The sequence below is a fragment of the Myotis lucifugus genome, unplaced genomic scaffold (genome assembly GCF_000147115.1).
Source record: "Myotis lucifugus unplaced genomic scaffold, Myoluc2.0 scaffold_60, whole genome shotgun sequence".
NCBI classification, from domain to species: Eukaryota; Metazoa; Chordata; class Mammalia; order Chiroptera; family Vespertilionidae; genus Myotis; species Myotis lucifugus.
In genome coordinates, this window is record NW_005871108.1 from 6653673 (window position 1) to 6673020 (window position 19348).

Consider the following 19348-nt stretch of genomic DNA (forward strand, 5'->3'; position numbering starts at 1 on the left):
ACTTCCAACATGCTTCTATGTTGTTGTGACAGGACCTTGTTGCTCGCCTGGATGAACTGGGAGGTGTATATCTTCAGTTTGAAGAAGGACTGGAAACAACAGCATTATTTGTGGCTGCCACCTACAAGCTCATGGACCATGTGGGAACCGAGCCATCCATTAAGGAGGTGCCTGTCTAACAATTCTCAAGAGTGAATCCCAAAGGGGTTGTTGACTTTATCTGCTCCAGATAGCTTTTTTCAGAGAGCTGTTCAGTAGCCTTGGGTGTAGTCATTCAGTGTCTTGGGTTAGGCATTGAGGATGAGAAATAGAAAGTTGTCCTCAAGAAGCTGGTTGTCAGTGGGATAGACATGTAAACAGTTTGTTATACTTGCTTCAAATGGGGTATGAACGTATGAGGTAGTGACAAGGAGGCCAAGTGTTTTACTCTTGTTTCACCTCCCTTTTCTTCCTGATAACTCCCACTTGTCTCATGAATGCTTTCCGTGTTGGTGGCCCATGCAAATCCTCTTTTTTTTGAGAAGTGCCTTGTACTTCAGAAATGCCTGTTCTCCCTCCCCCCTCATTTAGCAGTGGCTAAATCTTAGCTAATCTTTGTTGATTGATATAGTTCAATGAGAGGCTTGTGTGTCTACCAGACATCCACCAAGAGTTAATTCTTTTTTTCTTTTTCAAGAGGAGCTTGTTAACCTGAAAGAACCTTTAGCGGGATGTGTGTGGGAAGTCTTTTGGAGTAGGACCCTCTTTGTACCCCTTATTTATGGGAAGGTTACCACTCTTGATCTAAAGGGCTTAAAATATAAACTGCTGCTGTTTTAATTTTAGGAGGAGAAGTTGGGGTTTCAAGTTAGAACTTTTCTTTCTTTTTTTTTTTTTTTAAATTGTTTTATGGCTTAAAGTATTACAAAGAGTATTACATATGTCTCCTTTTTTTCCCGCCCTTGACAATCCCCTGGCCTACCCTACCCCCCAGTGTCTTATGTCCATTGGTTATGCTTATATGCATGCATACAAGTCCTTCGGTTGATCTCTTACTCTCCCCTCCTGCCCCCCAACCCTCCCTGGCCTTCCCGCTGTAGTTTGACAGTCTGTTTGAGGCTGCTCTACCTCTGTGTCTATTTTTGTTCATAAGTTTATAATGGTCTTTATTACCCATAAATGAGTGAGATCATGTCGTATTTTTCCTTCATTGACTGGCTTATTTCACTTAGCATAATGCTCTCCAGTTCCATCCATGCTGTTGCAAATGGTAAGAATTCCTTCTTTTTTACAGCAGCATAGTATTCCATCCTGTAGCTGTACCACAGTTTTCTAATCCATTCATCTACTGATGGGCACTTTGGCTGTTTCCACATCTTAGCTATGGTGAATTGTGCTGCTATGAACACAGGGGTGCATATATCCTTTCTGATTGGTGTTTCTGGTTTCTTGGGATATATTCCTAGAAGTGGGATCACAGGGTCAAATGGGAGTTCCATTTTTAGTTTTTTGAGGAAACTCCATACTGTCTTCCATAGTGGCTGCACCAGTCTGCATTCCCACCAGCAGTGCACAAGTGTTCCTTTTTCTCCACATCCTCTCCAGCACTTGTCGTTTGTTAATTTGTTGATGATAGCCATTCTGACAGGTGTGAGACGGTACCTCATTGTTGTTTTGATTTGCATTTCTCGGATGATTAGTGACTTTGAGCATGTTTTCATATGTCTCTTGGCTTTCTGAATGTCCTCTTTTGAAAAGTGTCTATTTAGGTCCATTGCCCATTTTTTGATTGGATTGTTTATCTTCCTATTGTTAAGATGCATGAGTTCCCTGTAAATGTTGGAGATTAAATCCTTATCGGTAATAACATTTAGAATTTTCTTTTATGCATTAGGAGTTCTGTGCTGAGTTTTTTCAAGTAAACAGTAAATGATTATCTGCCTGGGTAATTTCATATTTTCTACGGAGGACATGATCTAATAATTTATTCATGTATTAGCATTCTTATGTTGTCTTTTCCTTCATCCTAAGTATAGGAGGTCTGGAGATACCATAATGTCTTTTAATTTCTGTTTTTGAGTTAAAGTGCAAAAATGTGGGTCTTAGGATACAAATCATTTAGGGACTTTTTTATGCACAATATGTTAGATAAATTGGTGATATTCTTTGTATATAACTTAAACTTTTTCTTGCTTTATTCCCAAGCTTTTAGTAATCAGGTATTTGGATGGAGTAATTTTGCTGTCACTGCTTTTGACATAACCGTTCTGGTGAACAGTCACCCATTTTAACATGTCAACAGCCTAGTGATGGAAAAATGTAATTGGTCAATTAAAGAAAATTATTTCATGTCGACTATGAATAACACTGTCGGGAACAAGAGAGCTTTTTTGTTAGATGGTAGATTTTAAAAAACAAAACTGATTGAAATGGAAAATTTTTCCTCCTAAGTAAACAACCTCCAGAATTTTAATAATGCCTTTTAGGTTCTACTTTTTTAAAAAATTGCTTTCAGTTTTCTCTTCTAAGCAGCCCATTAATTCTTAATGGAGAGTTATTTTAGTTTCTTTCTAATGTATATTTTGGCTGTTAGGCTGCCGTGTTCTGCTTAGAGGTGTGCTGTGAGGGGAGGTAGCTTAGCTGGGAGGGTGAGAGGAATCAGGAAAGAATGAATTTTATTGTGGAAGGACTTTGGGGACAAACAGACCTACATGTGAATTTTGGTCTTTTTTTTTTTCCCGTAAATAACTTGTAGGAGTTACTTAACCTCCTTTAGACTCAGTTTCCTTATTTGAAAAACATTGATAATATTAGTCTTTTCCAGGTTTTTGTCAAGATTTGAGTCAATGCACATAAAGCACCTATAACAGTGTCTGGCACGTATAGACATTGAACAAATGGTTACTGTTTTGTATATTTTATAATATACTTTCATATCTCAGTAGTTACCTACAGGTACCTTGCAAATGTCTAGTAAACATTTAATAAATGGTTAACAAATAAATGCACGAATTTCAGTTTGTACTGGAAGATGTATAAAATAAACAACCAAATCTAAGTTTTAAACTTAAGTGAATATTTGCTTTCCCCCCATCTACCAACTTGGATAAATGGCTAAAAGACCTTCCATGTGAACACCTAGAAACAGATAAGGAATGACTTGAGCCAGTGGGGAGGGACATTGGCTCTCCTGCCTTCCTGCTGGAGGAAGATCTCGAACTGCATTTCCCTTTTCTTTCAGGATCAGGTCATCCAGCTAATGAATACGATCTTTAGCAAGAAGAACTTTGACTCACTCTCAGAAGCCTTCAGTGTGGCCTCTGCTGCCGCTGCACTCTCCCAGAATCGCTACCACATGCCAGTTGTGGTTGTATCCGAGGGCTCTCCTTCTGACACTCATGAACAGGCGATCCTGCGGGTATGACCTCCATGCCCCAAACATGCTGCCCTGATTGCCATTTCCAGTGTGAGGCTTTCAGAAATCTAAAGACTGCTACACAGCCTATTGTCACCCATGAGCACTTACCCAGTAATGTAGAGCAAGGCTCATTCCCTTAGCCTGGAAATGGGACATGACTACTGGGTGAGCTAGTCAGAAAACCCCTGAGATCCATATAAAAAAAAAAAAGACCTTTTTTTTCTAGAGGAATTTTAATAATAAGGCTTTAAAAAAATTAAGTACAAGAAAATTGCATTCCTGGGTTCATAACTCCAGAGAAGTTTAGAGAAGTCTTGCTTCTAAAATACATTTTTTGACACCAAAACTTTCTAAATACATTATTTTAAAATTCCTGAGTACTTTTGGTACTTATAGTTGTTAAAATAAATATCAGGTATCTTCCTTCCTGGTGTTGACAGTGTATCTTTCTGTCTCTTCATTGTATGACCCTCCTTCTCACTCAGCAGTAACCATAGACTTCTCTATTGTGTTAACTTGCTGAACAGAGAGCAAATGCACCATTATTGAATTCACTTAGAGATTTTATCTCAAATGAAACTTTTGTTGCTGTTGTTTGAAAATCACTGTTAAGTTAGATCTTTATAAAAAAAAAAATGAAGCATTTTATATCTAAACCTTGGGAGTTCCACATGGGACAGTTCTGTCTGTCCCATCAGTTCTATTTTGGTGGCTCCTGCAGATATTCTCCTGAGGAAGTGCCCTGTACTTCAAAATTGCCTCTCCTGCCCCTACTTACAACCTACTTAGAATGAGAAGTAACCTAATTAACATAATTCATCATGAGACAGTAAGTGGTACGAGAGCAAAGTAGAAAAATACTGGCTTGCAAACTGGGCTTGGGTTTGAATCCTAGATCAACCAGTGTGCAGCAAGAATTTTTAAAACATGAGCTACCTGACTATTTAGTAGGGGCACTGACCTCTTTTTCCTTAGATTGTAAAATTAAAAAAAAAAATGACAACAGCCAATACAACAATAGTTGTCCAGTATGAATGATTCAAAATTATACCAATTCCTTTGTCAGATTGGCAAAAAATATATTTTTTGGTGTGCTGCAGATTTTAGTAATTAGTTTAGTGTACCATGAAAAGAAAAAGGTTGAAAATCTCTGTCCTATATGTCACTTAAGTAGCAATCCCACCTTTGGCAGTCCTTAAACCTTCTGTGGCCTCAGTTTCTTCATCTCTAAAATAGAGATTAAGCTATCTATTTCTGATGATTGATGGGAAAATAAAGGACCTAGTTTTGTATCTGGCAAATAGTTGACTTCCAACAAGAGATAATTATTAATGTTATCCATATTTCTTTAATTTTCTCATTGCCCATACTTTCCTGAAGTATTTTTCTTGCTGATATATTTTTTAAAAATATATTCTGGTAGAGTGGATAGAACAGAGAACAGAAAGAAGGTCACATAACTGTATGATCTGGGGTCAGTCATTCTCTTTCTCTGGGCTCTAGTTTGCTTATTTGAAAAATGAGATCATTGGACAAGATCATCTTTAAGATCCTCCCCACCTTTAACATTCTATAATCTATCCCATTCCCAATATAATTGTGTTTTTCTGTATTTGATCTCTGATAGACAGTAGACCAAAGGTCAGTGAAGATTTTCTAAAATGAAGTGTTTCTTCTCCAGAGCTCACTCCCTTTAGATAAAACACCCCAGAACAAAATTTTGTGTTCCCTCCACCTTAGTTGCTACAGATAATTTTTAAATTTATTTCCAGTTGCAGGTCACCAATGTTCTGTCTCAGCCTCTGACTCAGGCCACTGTTAAACTAGAACATGCTAAATCTGTTGCTTCCAGAGCCACTGTCCTCCAGAAGACTTCTTTCACCCCTGTAGGGTAAGTTCTGAGCATATTTTTATCAGGGGCCAATAAACTTGTTTTGGAAAGTAGCTTGCAGCAAAAATAACCCAGATTAATGCTGATATTACCAAGATCATAAAACCAAATTTACCTAAACTTTGGTTAGGTAAATTTGACCTACTGGTATCAAAATCCTATAGTTGTCTCTGTCTTGTCATCTATATCTATATATTTGTATATAAAAAGATATATGTACAAATTCGCCAGGATGCCATAACAGTCACAACTGGCTCAGGAGGAGGCTGCGTACGCAGATGGGCGGGAGGGGACTGCGTGCATGGTGAGGCAAGCCACAGATGGCGCAGGCCCAGAGACAGGAGGTCAGGGGGTGGCCCTGGACTGGAGACAAACACGGGGGCCAGCCCCAGTGGCCATGGCATGGATGGGGTTGGGGTGGGCCCGGAGCGGAGACACACACACACGGGGGACCTGCCTCAGCCCCAGTGGTTGCGGTGTGGCTGCCTGCCCCAGCAGCTGCTGTGTGCCAGCAGTCCCGCCTCTGCACGTGAGCTGCAGAGGAAACACCTTTTCTTACCGCTCATTGGCTAAGCTCCTTGTACGCCACTCACAGTGTTCTTGGTAACTTGGATAATAAAGAATCCACGAAGGTGGTCTAGGGTTTTTCCACCTCACTCCTGGAGGAAAAAACGAAGGTCCGCTGCTGGAGGAGCTAAGAAATGTCATATCCTGCCCTAGCCAGTTTGGCTCAGTGGATAGAGCCTCAGCCTGCGAACCACAGGGTCCGGATTCGATTCTGATCAAAGGCATGTGCCTAGATTGCAGGCTCGTCCCTGGCCGGGGCCCAGGTCAGGGCTCATGCAGGAGGCAACCAATTGCAGTGTGCCTCTCACATTGAAGTTTCTCTCTGTCTTTCCCTCTCTCTTCCACGCTCTTTAAAAATCAATGGAAAAATATCCTCGGGCGAGGATAAAAAGAAAGAAAGAAAGAAATGTCATAACACATGAAAGAGACATCTTGAAAATGCCTAAAGAAAGTTGTCATTTTTTCGTGGTGAAGGGACTGGAGCCCGTGTTGATGAAAACACCTTGGTGGCTGTGGCGGCTGGCAGTGGCAGCAGCAGCGTGGTGATGGGGGTAGCACCTTCCCCTGATCAGCCCGGTTGCCTCCTGCAGAGGGAGGCCAGATTGCGGCTTAGGCCCGCTTCCCTGTGGAGAGTGGGCCTAAGCCATCAGTAGGACATCCCCTGAGGGCTCCCGGACTGTGAGAGGGGGCAGGCTGGGCTGAGGGACCCCTCCCCCCCCCCAGTGCACGAATTTCGTGCACTGGACCTCTAATATATATATATGAAAGCCTAATATGCAAATTGTCCTTTCACGAGTTCGACAGGGAGACTGGAAGTTCGATTGCTTACTGTGATGTGCACTGACCACCAGGGGGTGGCATGGAATGAAGGAAGGCCACGACCAGCAGCTGGGGAAGGGAGGTCCCGACCAGTGGCCGACAGCCAGAAGGCCCCGATCGGCCCTGATCACCGGCCAGGCCTAGGGACCCTATCTGTACATGAATTTCATGCACCAGGCCTCTAGTTGTTATTTAGCCAGTTTTAAGTTTAATATTTTTTTTGATGTGTAATATGTGTTTATTGTAGGAAAAAATATGGTAAAACACAAAAAGAAAATATAAGTCACCCATAATTGTACAACTTATAGATAATTGCTATTAACATTTTGCTATCTTCTTCTGTAGGCTTTTTTCTATGCATATAAATACATTTAAAAATTGAATTAAGATTATGCTTTATCTAAAACAATGTGTCATGACCATTTCCCCAAAAGGATTAATATTCTTTTATAGCCTTATTTTTAATGGCTACATATTATTGTTATGTAAATTTTTAAAAATTAAAGGTCAATTTTATGTGAAACTTTGTTAAATGTTAAATTAGTAAGTTAATGAGATCAGGAACTTTGAGTTTTAGAAAATGCAATTCTTAGTGATTAAAGATATGTAGGCAATATGTGAAATGAAAAAGCAAAGTCAATTTTAGGGATGATCAGTGGAATGGTAAAAGACATTGAGGTAGTTAGAGTTAATCACTCTTTTCTTTTTCTCTTTCTTTTTTAACATAATGGGGATCATATTGTAGATTCACCTGTTTGGCATTTCATTGTGAATTGAAATCCCCAGAGAGGTGGGATTTTTTTGGAAGAGTTGATTTTTTAATTGTTTTTAAAGTTTTTCCCACATTATAATCAAAAGGGAAGAAGTGGTGTAGTCCTGGGTGCTATTGCTCAATGGTTAGAATGTTGTCCCATGCATCAAGGGCACTTACCTGGGTTACAGGTTTGATCCCCAGTCCCTGTCGAGGCATGTGCAAGAGGTGACCAATCGATGTGTCTCTCTCACATAGATGTTTCTTTCCTTCTCTTCCTCTCTCCCTCCCTCCTTACTTCTTCTAAAAATCAGTGGGAAAAAATAGCCTCTGGTGAGGATTAACAATAACAACAAAATAATGGTGTAGCCCTGGACTGTCTCAAGGAATGCCTCTCTTTGCAGCCCATTTGTTGTATTTATGACTTTCCCATGTGAGTGCTTGCTAACCCCGCTGTCATTCTTAACAGGGATGTTTTTGAACTAAACTTCGTGAATGTCAAGTTGTCCAGTGGTTATTACGACTTCTCTATCAAAGTTGAAGGTGACAATCGTTATATTGCAAATAGTTTAGAGGTAAGTGCTTTTCTTGTCTTCCCCGTTGCCATGTTGATATATCCAAAAGAAATGACTGAATAGGCACACAGCATTCATTGTCTGGTATGTTGACTTCACTTTACGGTCATGTTAATGTGACTATATTAAAAGAGGGATAGGTTTGAAATATGCTATTTGACAGAATTAGCCAAGAACTTGATTATAGCAAGTTTTCTTTTATTTATAAATTAATTCATTTTCCATTTAACTTATTAAAAGTTTACACAAAATTGGCAAGTAGAAAAAATAAAAATCACCCATAATTCCACTGAGGCATAAGTATTCTTAAAATGTTTTTGTGGTGGGCCTTGATAGATTTAGAACAGTACTTGATGCTAATTGGTCAATGAAAAATATCAAGTGATAGATAGCACTGTAGTGAGCTCTTTAGGTGAAGTACAACAGAAAATTGGTAATCTTTTTTTGTTGTTGTTAATCCTCACTCGAGGATATTTTTTTCCATTGATTTTTAGAGAGAGTGGAAGGGAGGGGAAGAGACAGAGAGAGAGAAACATTGATGTAAGATAGACACATAGACTGGTTGCCTCCTGCAAGTACGTGCCCTTGACTGGAATTGAACCTGAGACCCTTCAGTCCACAGTCCAATGTTCTAACCACTGAGCGAAGTGGCTAGGGCAAAATTGGTAATCTTTTATATTGAAACTAGAGGCCCGAAGCACAAAATTCGTTCAAGGAGCTCGGCCCTTGCAGCTGCGGTGGCTTGCCTTGGCCCTCACAGACCTGGCTTTGTCAGGAAAGTCGACTGGTCTAATTAGCATATTATGCTTTTATTATTATAGATGTGCTTCAGATTTTTAGCTGACTCTAGTTGTGTTGAAGATCCAAGTGGTTTTAAGGATGGAAAGCTATGCTTAATTTATCTGGTGCTTTGTGGGTATGAGGTATTTCACATGAGTGGTTTTCTTAGCTAATTGAAGTGTACCCCTTCAGGCACTGTGGCTTTCATTTTAACCTTTTTGGATAGACATTTACAATGAATTATGCATTTTCCTACTTTCTTTTTTTTTATATATATTTTATTGATTTTTTACAGAGAGGAAGGGAGAGGGATAGAAAGTTAGAAACATCGCTGAGAGAGAAACATCGATGAGAGAGAAACATCGATGAGAGAGAAACATCAATGAGCCGCCTCCTGCACACTCCCCACTGGGGATGTGCCCACAACCAAGGTATATGCCCTTGACCGGAATCGAACCTGGGACCCTTGAGTCCGCAGGCCGACGCTCTACCCACTGAACCAAACCGGCCAGGGCGATTTTCTTACTTTCTTAAACTATGGGAAATGGGTTAGCCTTTTCTTACTCTGAATTAGAATCATGAGTATGAACCCTTTATTGAATGCCTGTGACATGAGAAGTACAGTTCTGTGTACTTCTTTGTATATTATGTTATTCTTAGGACAACCACTAGAGATGGATGGAGTCACCTTCATTTCATAGTTGAGGCTCAAAGGGGTAGAGTAACTTGTCCAAGGACATCCAACTTATACTTGGGTGGATCTCCTGTACAGTACCAGGTTAGTGAGTGTGCCCTGGTAGAGAGCTAGTCTAGAGGCTGAGCTCTGTGCAGCTCCAGCAACTCTCCTTATGATATTGCTTTCTCCTTTTAGTTGTAATTTCTCAATGTTTCTGCCCCTGTTCTTTGCTGCTTCTACTCAACTACATTGTCATACACTCTGTTGGGTCAGGTGAACTTGGAGTAGTACTTTAACTTCTCTGAATAGTTAAATATATGCTGTTTGTGACAACTCTTTTCTTCACTATCAAATATCATTTTCTAACCTTTTTCTTTTTTTTAATGTATTTTTTAAAAGTTCTGGTTCTTTTTTTAAAAAAATATTTATTGATTTATGATAGAGGAAGGGAGAGGGAGAGAGAGATAGAAATATCAATGATGAGAGAGAGTCATCGAGATCGGCTGCCTCCTGCACGCCCCCTGACTGGGGATTGAGCCCGCACCCCCAACATGTGCCCTGACCAGGAATCAAACCATGACCTCCTGGTTCATGGATCAACACTCAACCACTGAGCCACAACAGCCGGACTCTACTCACCTTTAAATTAAAAATTTTAAAAATAATTTCAATCTTAAGTTGCAAAAATAGTATGAAGAATTCTCATATACTCTTTATCCAGCTTCCCCAAATATTAATATCTTATATAACGAAAATAATTATCAATACCAAGAAGTTTATACTGATATAATACTATTAACTAGTCCACAGGCTTTATTTAAAATTCTGCTAGTTATCCCACTAATGTTCCTTTCTGGTCCAGGATTCAATCTAGGATCACATAGTCCTTTAGTTGTCATATCCCTTTAGCCTTCTCCGATCTAAGATAGTTTGTTTTTTGTGACTTTGACACTTTTTAAGAATACTGGCTAGTTACTTTGCAGAATGTCCCTCACTTTGGGTTTGTCTGAAATTTCCTCATAATTAAATTTAGGTTATGCATTTTTTGCAAGAATACTCCAAAGGGACGCTCTGCCTTTGTCAGTGCATCTTGTTAAACACAAGTATATGATATTGACATGCTAATCTTTATCACTTGGTGAAGGCGGTGTCTGCTAGGTTTCTCCACTGTAAAGTTGCTGTTTTTCTGCTTTGTAATTTAGTATCTGGTGGAATGATACCTTGAGACTCTGCAAATGTCCTTATGATCTTGCATGCAACAGTTAGTAATGTGGTACTTGCCAAAAGGTGATTTTCTCTTTCTCCTTTCATTTCTTCTACATTTATTAATTAGAATTCTATGGTAAAAAACAAATAAACAAAAAAACCAACTGTCTCACCCCACCCCAATTTAATTATTCATTCAATTATTTATAACACTTTGGACTCATGAATGTTTATTTTACTTTGTAGATTATGATTCACTACTATCATTTATTGTGTTGCTCATATCCCAGATTTGGTCTTTGGAGAGCTTCTCAGGTTGGCTCCTGTGATACTCACTTTTTTTTAAATGATAAGACAAGAGACAGCTGGAAAGTTTGACCTTTCAAAAGTGGGGCATTACTTAACATAGGTAGATTACACACTTATATTTAAAGTTTGGCAGAAAGGAAGATATTTTTATGGAACTCTAGGCTCTGCCTTTTCTCAGCCTCATGCCTGACCTTTTTGGGCATGAGGCATTTGGTCCTAGTCCGTTCACTAACACAAAGTTTGGATAGGAACTATTGTAGTGTGTACCTTAACATTTAAAATCTAGATTCTTTCCGTTTTCGTTTCCTTCCTGAAGGGGCCTTATTTGCAACTGAACACATTAAAAGGCAATTTTTTTCCTTTGTTGTCTGCAAACTCTTCTTCTTCTACCTTTACAATTGATAATAACATATTCATTTTAAGTACCATACCTGTAATCACAGTCATTCTTAACCTCTTCCTTTCTTTCCACACTCAACCACTTCTGGTCAGTCACCAAGTCTGTTGATTCCACCTTTGAGTGGCCTTTGCATGAGCCCTTTGTTCTTCAGTCGCAGTGATCCTAGTTGGGTAGAGCCCTATACTTTCTATCTAGACCAGTGATGGCGAACCTATGACACGCGTGTCAGAGGTGACACGCGAACTCATTGTTTTGGTTGATTTTTCTTTGTTAAATGGCATTTAAATATTTAAAATAAATATCAAAAATATAAATCTTTGTTTTACTATGGTTGCAAATATCAAAAAATTTCTATATGTGACACGGCACCAGAGTTAAGTTAGGGTTTTTCAAAATGCTGAAACGCCGAGCTCAAAAGGTTCGCCATCACTGATCTAGACTGATAAGATAGTTTCTGACTAGTTTCATCGTCATTGATCTCTGTCCTTTTATTTAATTTTCCATAAGTGCCACTAGAATGGCAAAAACACATTATTCCTCTGCATAAACATTTCATTGGTTCCTATTGTCTGTGAGTGAGGTCTAGACCCTTCAGTATGACTTAGAAGGTCCTCGACAAGGCACATGCACATACTTCAGTGTGGGTGCATCCCCATCGCCTCACCTCTAGCTGCTTTTGACTGCATACTGATCCCCAAGTATGCTCATGCCTTTGGACTTCTCCTGTTTCTTCCACCCAGTGCTCTTCCCTTTCCTTGCTCATATGCTGATCTATGCATCCTGGTTCAGTGCGAATGGTACACCTTCATCGTGCTTCCCTAGAACTTAATTTTATTTTTCAGTATGCACTATTTTAAATACACAGAAAGGAACAGGGAATAATACAATTAATCCTCATGTACTACTGGCCATGCATCTTTTTCAGACCCTAACATTTTGCTGTATTTGCTCCATTTTGGGGGGAAGAAATAAAACCCCTATGGATTAAATTCAAGCTCTCTGTATTTCTCAAAACACTTTTCCCCCAGATTTTGGGTTTATTGTTCCAATGCCAGTTTTTACATGTAGAGTATGTACAGTGGGGCCTTGACTTACGAGTTTAATTCGTTCCGAGACCGAGCTCGTTAAGGCACTCGTTAACTCAAATTACTCTATCAACTCAATGCAAAAAATCGGCCGAGAGACAGCTGGTATCTCAAAAAACTGTTAGTCGGGACACTTGTAAGTCAAGGCCCTACTGTATTTTTAAACAATATGTTGCATTGATTTGCATCTTCTCGAAATTTATGTATTGCATTACACTATATGTTCCATTTGCAATTTGCTTGTTTTCACTCAATATTAATTTTATGACAGTTAGCCATATTTATACATGTAGAACTAGAGCTATATGCATAAATATGGATAATTATAAAAGTAATCATTTTGTGAATAAATCAGATTTTATTAATTCATTTTCCTATTGTTGGACATTTAGATTTCCACTATTACAATGCTGCTGTGAACATCTTAGTACATGTTTCCTTATGCATGTCTTGTTTATCTAGAGCATCGATTTTCAACCTTCTTCATCTCATGGTACACATGAACTATTACATGTTGCAGCACTTCTTTTAATATTCTGGTACAAGTCTCTTAGGAGGTATATGATTTGCAAATACTTTCTCACAGTCTGTAGGCCCTCTTTTCCCTTGTTTCCTTTGAAGCACGAAGAACTTTAATTTTGATGAAGTCCAATTTCTTTATTTTTCTTTCACTGCTTGTGCTATAAGTGTTATACCTAAGAAACATTGCTTAATGCAAGGTCATGAAGATTTACTCCTGTTTTCTTATAAGAATTTTGTAGTTTTAGCTCTCACATTCAGGTTTCTGATCCATTTTGAGTTAATTTCTGTGTATGGTCTGAGGTATGGGTCTAACTTTCTTCTTTTGCATGTGGACAGCCAGTTGTCCCCAGTACAGTTGTTGAAAGGACTTTTCTTTTCTTGTTGAATTGCCTTGGCATCCTTGTCAAAAGTCAGTTGACCATAAATTTAAGAGTTAATTTCTAGACTTGCACTTCTGTTTCATTAGCCTGTATTTTTATCCTTATACCACCAATACTGTGCTGTCTTGATTACTGTAACAGCTTGGCGTTTTGTACAAAATTCAAATTTGGTGTTTGTCCAAGTGTTTCTGTGGTTGTTGGGAAAATTATCGAAGTACAAAACAGCAGAAATAGAACAGTTAATAGCTGTTATTTGTGCAATGAAATAAGCCCTCATTGAGGCCATTGCTGTCCTTTTACTTCACAGTAATGGGGTAAACATTTCAAAATATCCTCTCCCCCTTTTCATTACGTTAGAGCTTTATATGTACTTGTTTGTGTGTGTGCATGCTCTGACTTCTGTCGCATAGGCGGCTTTACTTTGTAATTTCAGTAATAGTCACACTTATAGCCTTAGAGTGGGTCAGCAGGTCCTGTTTACTCTCCTGAGGGATGCTTGACATTGGTCAGAGTGCATTAACAGTGGTTTGGTATGAAAGGCCTGTAATAGCACTCACTGCATTGCACTTGCTGTCAGAGGAAGCATCGGTTTTAGAACTGTCTTTAGCATTAATTGCCCCTAATGCACCATCAATTTTGACAATAATGAGCTAAACAGAGGGGTTATTACTCAGCATAAAGACCACATTTCCTGGAGTTAAAACATTTTTTGAGGTGTATGTGGCATGCAGCACAGCCAAAGAAAGGACTTAGCATGATTCACTGTAAAACAGGTCTAGCTGCATTTAAAGTGGCTAAACAAGTCCCCTCCCTCTTATAAAAACTAATCTTGCTGTGCTTGGTTAAAGGAAGAAGCTAACCAACAAGTATCCTACTTTGAACCCTTTATAACAGGGCTTTGAAAAAAGTTAACGATGGTTTTTATTTCTCAGTTTGCTTTAAAAGAGTATCATAAAAATGCTTTTCTTTTCAATGTTTTCAGAGACCCATTTGTAGTAAGATTTTAGGAATAGAAGGACTTTTCAAAAACTTCCCTATTTAAGAACTGCCCTATAGTATTTCTGTATAATAAAGCTGCAACTTAGGGTGCCTTCTAAAATTAGGGCTGAGAGCAAACCCCAATTGGCTTGAGTTCACTGTAGTTTGCCCTTTTGTCATTCGTGTGTCTGTATTGTCTGGGAATACTTATGATAGCCTTAGAACAAACACAATTGAATCTTGATTAGTAGGCTTTAGTGATCATCTTATTGTTGTAAGTTTATAGTTGGGAGTCTAAGCAAAAACCTGATGGCTTCCTTATCACTATAATTAGCATATATTGAAGAGCCTTACACTAGTCTTTGAACATCAGTTTGTGTATATCCATCTGCTGAAAGGAGAGTAATTATTTTTAAAATCATATATATTGGGTGGTACTTTTGGGGTGGTGGTGGTACTTTTTAATACAAAACTTTTATAAAGAAGAAGGTAACTCTAACTGGTTTGGCTCAGTGGATAGTGTTGGCCATGGACAAAGGGTCCCGGATTCGATTCCAGTCAAGGGCATGTACCTTGGTTGCAGGCTCGATCCTCAGTAGGGGGCGTGCAGGAGGCAGCTGATCGATGTTTCTCTCTCATCGAATATTTCTAACTCTCTATCCCTCTCCCTTCCTTTCTGTAAAATCAATGAAAAAATATTTTTTTAAAAAGAAGGTATATGGCACGCAATCTTATTACTCAAATTATCCCTATTTTTTAATAAAAATAGTAAAATATGCATGTAGTTAAAAAAAATTCAAGGTACCAAAAGGTATGTAATGAAATATAAGAGCCTTCTCTCAAACCCTCAATCCAGTCCTTCTCCTTATTGAGAATCCATTATTAGCAGTTAACTGTTCACTTTAAGAAAAAGAAGGATGCCGAAACCGGTTTGGCTCAGTGGATAGAGCGTCGGCCTGCGGACTGAAAGGTCCCAGGTTCGATTCCGGTCAAGGGCATGTACCTGGGTTGCGGGCACATCCCCAGTGGGAGATGTGCAGGAGGCAGCTGGTCGATGTTTCTCTCTCATCGATGTTTCTAACTCTCTATCTCTCTCCCTTCCTCTCTGTAAAAAATCAATAAAATATATTTAAAAAAAAAAAAAAGAAAAAGAAGGATGCATGTATCAATGAATGTCTGCATAGCCTTCCTTATTTGCACAAAAGGGATCATTCTATAAGCAGCTGTATTCTTTGCTTTTGTCACGAAGTAGAGGCTTCCAGCTTTTTCCTTGGGGGTCTATTCAACTTAATGGCCTCCTCTCTCCTCCCCCAACCCCTCCAATAATTCACCCAGTTGCTTAGACTTGATCACAGGCAGTGATGTTAAGTATAATTCTTCCAATAGATGGCTGTGTATTCAAAAGTAGGAGTCTGTGAACATCTACCTTGTTCTTTTGAATTGCTCCATAGTAATTCATAGTATACATGTGCCAATATTTACTTAACTTGTCTCCTGTTTATGGGCGTTTAGGTGGGACGATGATTTCAAGATCACATTTACAAATTAAATGAGTGAATTCTTAAGAGAATGAGTCACTGGAGTGAAGAGGGACTTACTTAATGTTGGTGAAGTTTGCAGAGTAGTTACTATGAAGACAGATGTTTTTTTTAATAGTATGGGGTATTGCTAAACAACTCCTTCCTTACATTTTCTACTTCCCAGCCAGGGATACGCTAAGGCCAACTTGAGTCACGGTCCTTCTGTGCTTTTGTAGCACTTTGTATATTCTTCCATTAAAGCAGCCTGGTCTCTTATAATTTAGCTTTGCATATATGCGTCCCTTGAGGACAGGAAGTACATCTTGCCATCTCTGTATATCCCCTGTACCTAGGTGCTCCAGATGAACCTTCCACTTCAGTTTTTCTTCAAATGGAAGTAGTGTCAGTGTGTCTCTGCGTTGAGCTTTATATAGAAAGAGAGCCTGCTGTTTCTGTGTTCGGTATGAGTTGTGAAGCTGTTTGCTCAGCAGAGAGCCCAAAGAGTCAGTAGAGGCTCCCAGCTCTCTCCTTGGGGGTTTATTCAACTTAAAGGCCAACTGTTTTCCCATACTGCCTAATCCACCCATTTGCCTAGATTCAGTGACAAGCAGTGATACTAAATATAATTCTGTCAATAGGTGGCTATGTATTCAAAAAATAGATAACAGCCTTACAGCTTCTGATAATAAATCTTTTACATTCAAGTTTCTTTTCTTTTTTTTTTTAAGCAAAACAGAACACCCCTATTCAATCTGATAATGCAGGCTGTTGTCACAAAATAGTTATTATGATGGCAGAAGAGAAGGCTGTAGTTATCTTTATTCTTTTATAATTTTTCTTCTTTGTCCTTGATTTGAGGCTGTCACACCTTGATAGTACATTTTAGAAAAATGCTGACGCTATCCTTCATTTATTTCTCCAGTCCTCTATCTCTATTCCTTGATCTTGACTTAGACTATAAACCAGTGGATTTTGGCAAAGATTTCCTTAAGTATTGCATTCAGGCTTATCAGATATTTGGAAATCTCACAGGTGTTTACACATAAGTGCCTTTGGTGTGTTTGCATAATTTGCACATTCGAATTTAGATTTTAAATTAAAAAATTCTCCATGAATAGACAGCATATTTTCTGTCTTTTTTGGAATTTTATATTTTAATTTTTAAAAATTTGTGTACTGGCATCAGTGAGCTCCTCTTTGTGAAGACGTTTATAAGGAATGTATAGAATTCAAACATGATAAGAGTCAGAATGGACTGGTTTGTGCTTATAATAAACTCTAAAATTTCAGTGGTTTAAAACAGCGGTTGCCAACCGGTGGTCTGTGGACCACTGATGGTGTGGTCCGTGAGGTCCGAAAGGTTGGCAGCCGCTGGCTTAAAACAAGAGGTTCTTTTTGGCCCATGCTAGGTATATAATCTGTCAACTGGAGGCTCTGCTTCATGTTTTCCTTACTCTAGGACCCAGGCTGAAAGAGCAAACCTTTCTCTGTGCATTGCCCATGTCAGAGGGAAAAAGAATCACACACTGACTCTTCAAGTTTTCACTTAGAAGTGACACACGTCACTTTTGCTCACATTTCATTGGCCAAAGCAAGTCACATGGCTACGCTTGACTCCAGAGGGGCAGGGAAGTACAATTCCACCAGAAGTACTTGGTGAACAGTACAGATGGCTGCCATGGCTTCTTAGGTCTTCATGGGTAGACTTAGTCTGCTTGGGACAGAGTAAGTGTTGCTGGGAAGCTGGATAGCAAGGTGCCTAACATGGACTCAATTTCCCCATCTGAAATAGCAATGCCTTACAGAGTTGTGAGGATTAAATGAGATAATCCTTGTAAAGTCAGTGTCTTTCACATAGTAAACACTCAATAAACATTAGCTGTCATTAGAATTGAGTACCTGTTGATTTTGATTTAAGTTATTTGAAGGGTACTGCTTAAGGATTTCCCCCCTTATTTATTTTAAAGGACATAAGAAAAGACCTGGAATTGAAATGTGACCTCCTGGTTCTTAGTTTGGATATGTGTGTTAATTCCTGGCACATCTACCAGGTGACTTGTTGATTTTCTTCTTTGTTTCACTCTAGCTCAGGGTCAAGATTTCTACTGAAGTTGGCATCACAAATGTTGATCTCTCCACTGTGGATAAGGATCAGAGCATTGCACCCAAAACCACACGGTAGGTGGGATGCCTCCTGGGCACAGGGGAGCTCAGGCTTGAGCTGAGCCCCTCTAGATGTCATTTCTGTCATCAGTGATCCAGCTTGCACTCCAAATTGAAGAGGCTATAGTTCTGCTGGCACACCACCAGGGTTGCTGCTTGGCATCCAAGCAGTTTGGGGAGATATCTGTACCATCTGTCAGTCTCTGAGCAAACCAGTCCATGAAATAAGGAGTAAGTCTGAGTCAGTCAGCTATGTCACCAAGCACATTAAAGAAAAACTTTCTCAGTGAAGGAAGCAGTATATTAATTTATATTCTGGTGTAATCTCTTTGTCTTCACAGTCCTGAAGTTGCTTTGAGTGGCCTCATGGCAACTCTCTTTGGCCCACAGTGTGTCTGGAAAATGTTGGAAGCCTCATAGGTTCTTAGAACTGAGATGGCACATACCTAACAGTAGGGATATGATTCCCTTTCTCAAGTTCATGAAAGACATCATTGATCAGTCACAGCATTTGTTCCTGTTGAACTTAGAATCTTTTTTAACACAACCTTCTAAGTAACCATTAGTAATTGATCAGGGTTCAGTCAGAACACTGTATGAAGCCCATTTGTCAGGCTTTTCCTAGATCCTAACTTTGAGGGGTCATCTATACCTTTGGGTATAGTCAGACCCCCATCTTAACTTGGGTGGATATAGATGCCAAAGAAAGTAGGTGAATCCTCAAGACCATTTTGAAGATGGGATATTAGCTAGAACCTAGAAGAAAAACCTTTAAGTCCTGTGAAAGGGCTGGCCCTTCTTCCTCTGGTTTGGATAGTTTCATAGTGACACTGGAGATGAAAGCACTTTTGAAAATCCACTGAAATAATATCTGTGAGAGTGTTTTGCAAAGTTTAATGTTCTATATAAATGAGTTTTGTTACTCATAAGTAAATATAAAGCCTAAGTATAAAATATAGCCAGGTGTGAGCTCTATAACCATTTTGCTTGTTCTACCCTCTGGCCATTTTAAGCTAAAATACCAGGAAATAGCTTTGACAACAACAGTTTTCTCATAAAACTGCCCTTTCAGAAAATGACTTTTAAAAATCCAATTTCAGGCAGAAAAAGAAATTGAAAAAGTATCTAGGAAAACATACAGCATTAAAAAAAGAAAAACTTAGAAGTACCCTTTTTTTCCTTTGCATTTCCTACCCCATTTTCCAACCTTGCTCACATATGCTGTTAACATTGATCTGATTATTATTTCTCCTTGTGGTTTTGCCATCCCAGCGCTCTAGTCCATCTGTGTACCTGCAGGGGGACACATGAGCCCTACTGGTTCCTGAC

The 19348-nt window shown here is 39.1% G+C and overlaps 1 protein-coding gene across 4 annotated transcripts in view; it reads left to right on the plus strand.

The window, feature by feature from the left end:
• RPN2 (ribophorin II) overlaps nucleotides 1-19348 on the plus strand; it is a 57893-nt gene that overhangs the window by 22138 nt on the left and 16407 nt on the right. For all 4 annotated transcript variants that reach the window (XM_006089524.3, XM_006089525.3, XM_014456537.2 and 1 more), the window contains exons 6-10: nucleotides 33-167; nucleotides 3221-3397; nucleotides 5170-5288; nucleotides 7895-8000; nucleotides 17943-18034. In XM_006089524.3, the coding sequence (XP_006089586.1) occupies nucleotides 33-167; nucleotides 3221-3397; nucleotides 5170-5288; nucleotides 7895-8000; nucleotides 17943-18034 (629 nt within the window). The remainder of the gene's footprint in view (nucleotides 1-32; nucleotides 168-3220; nucleotides 3398-5169; nucleotides 5289-7894; nucleotides 8001-17942; nucleotides 18035-19348) is intronic.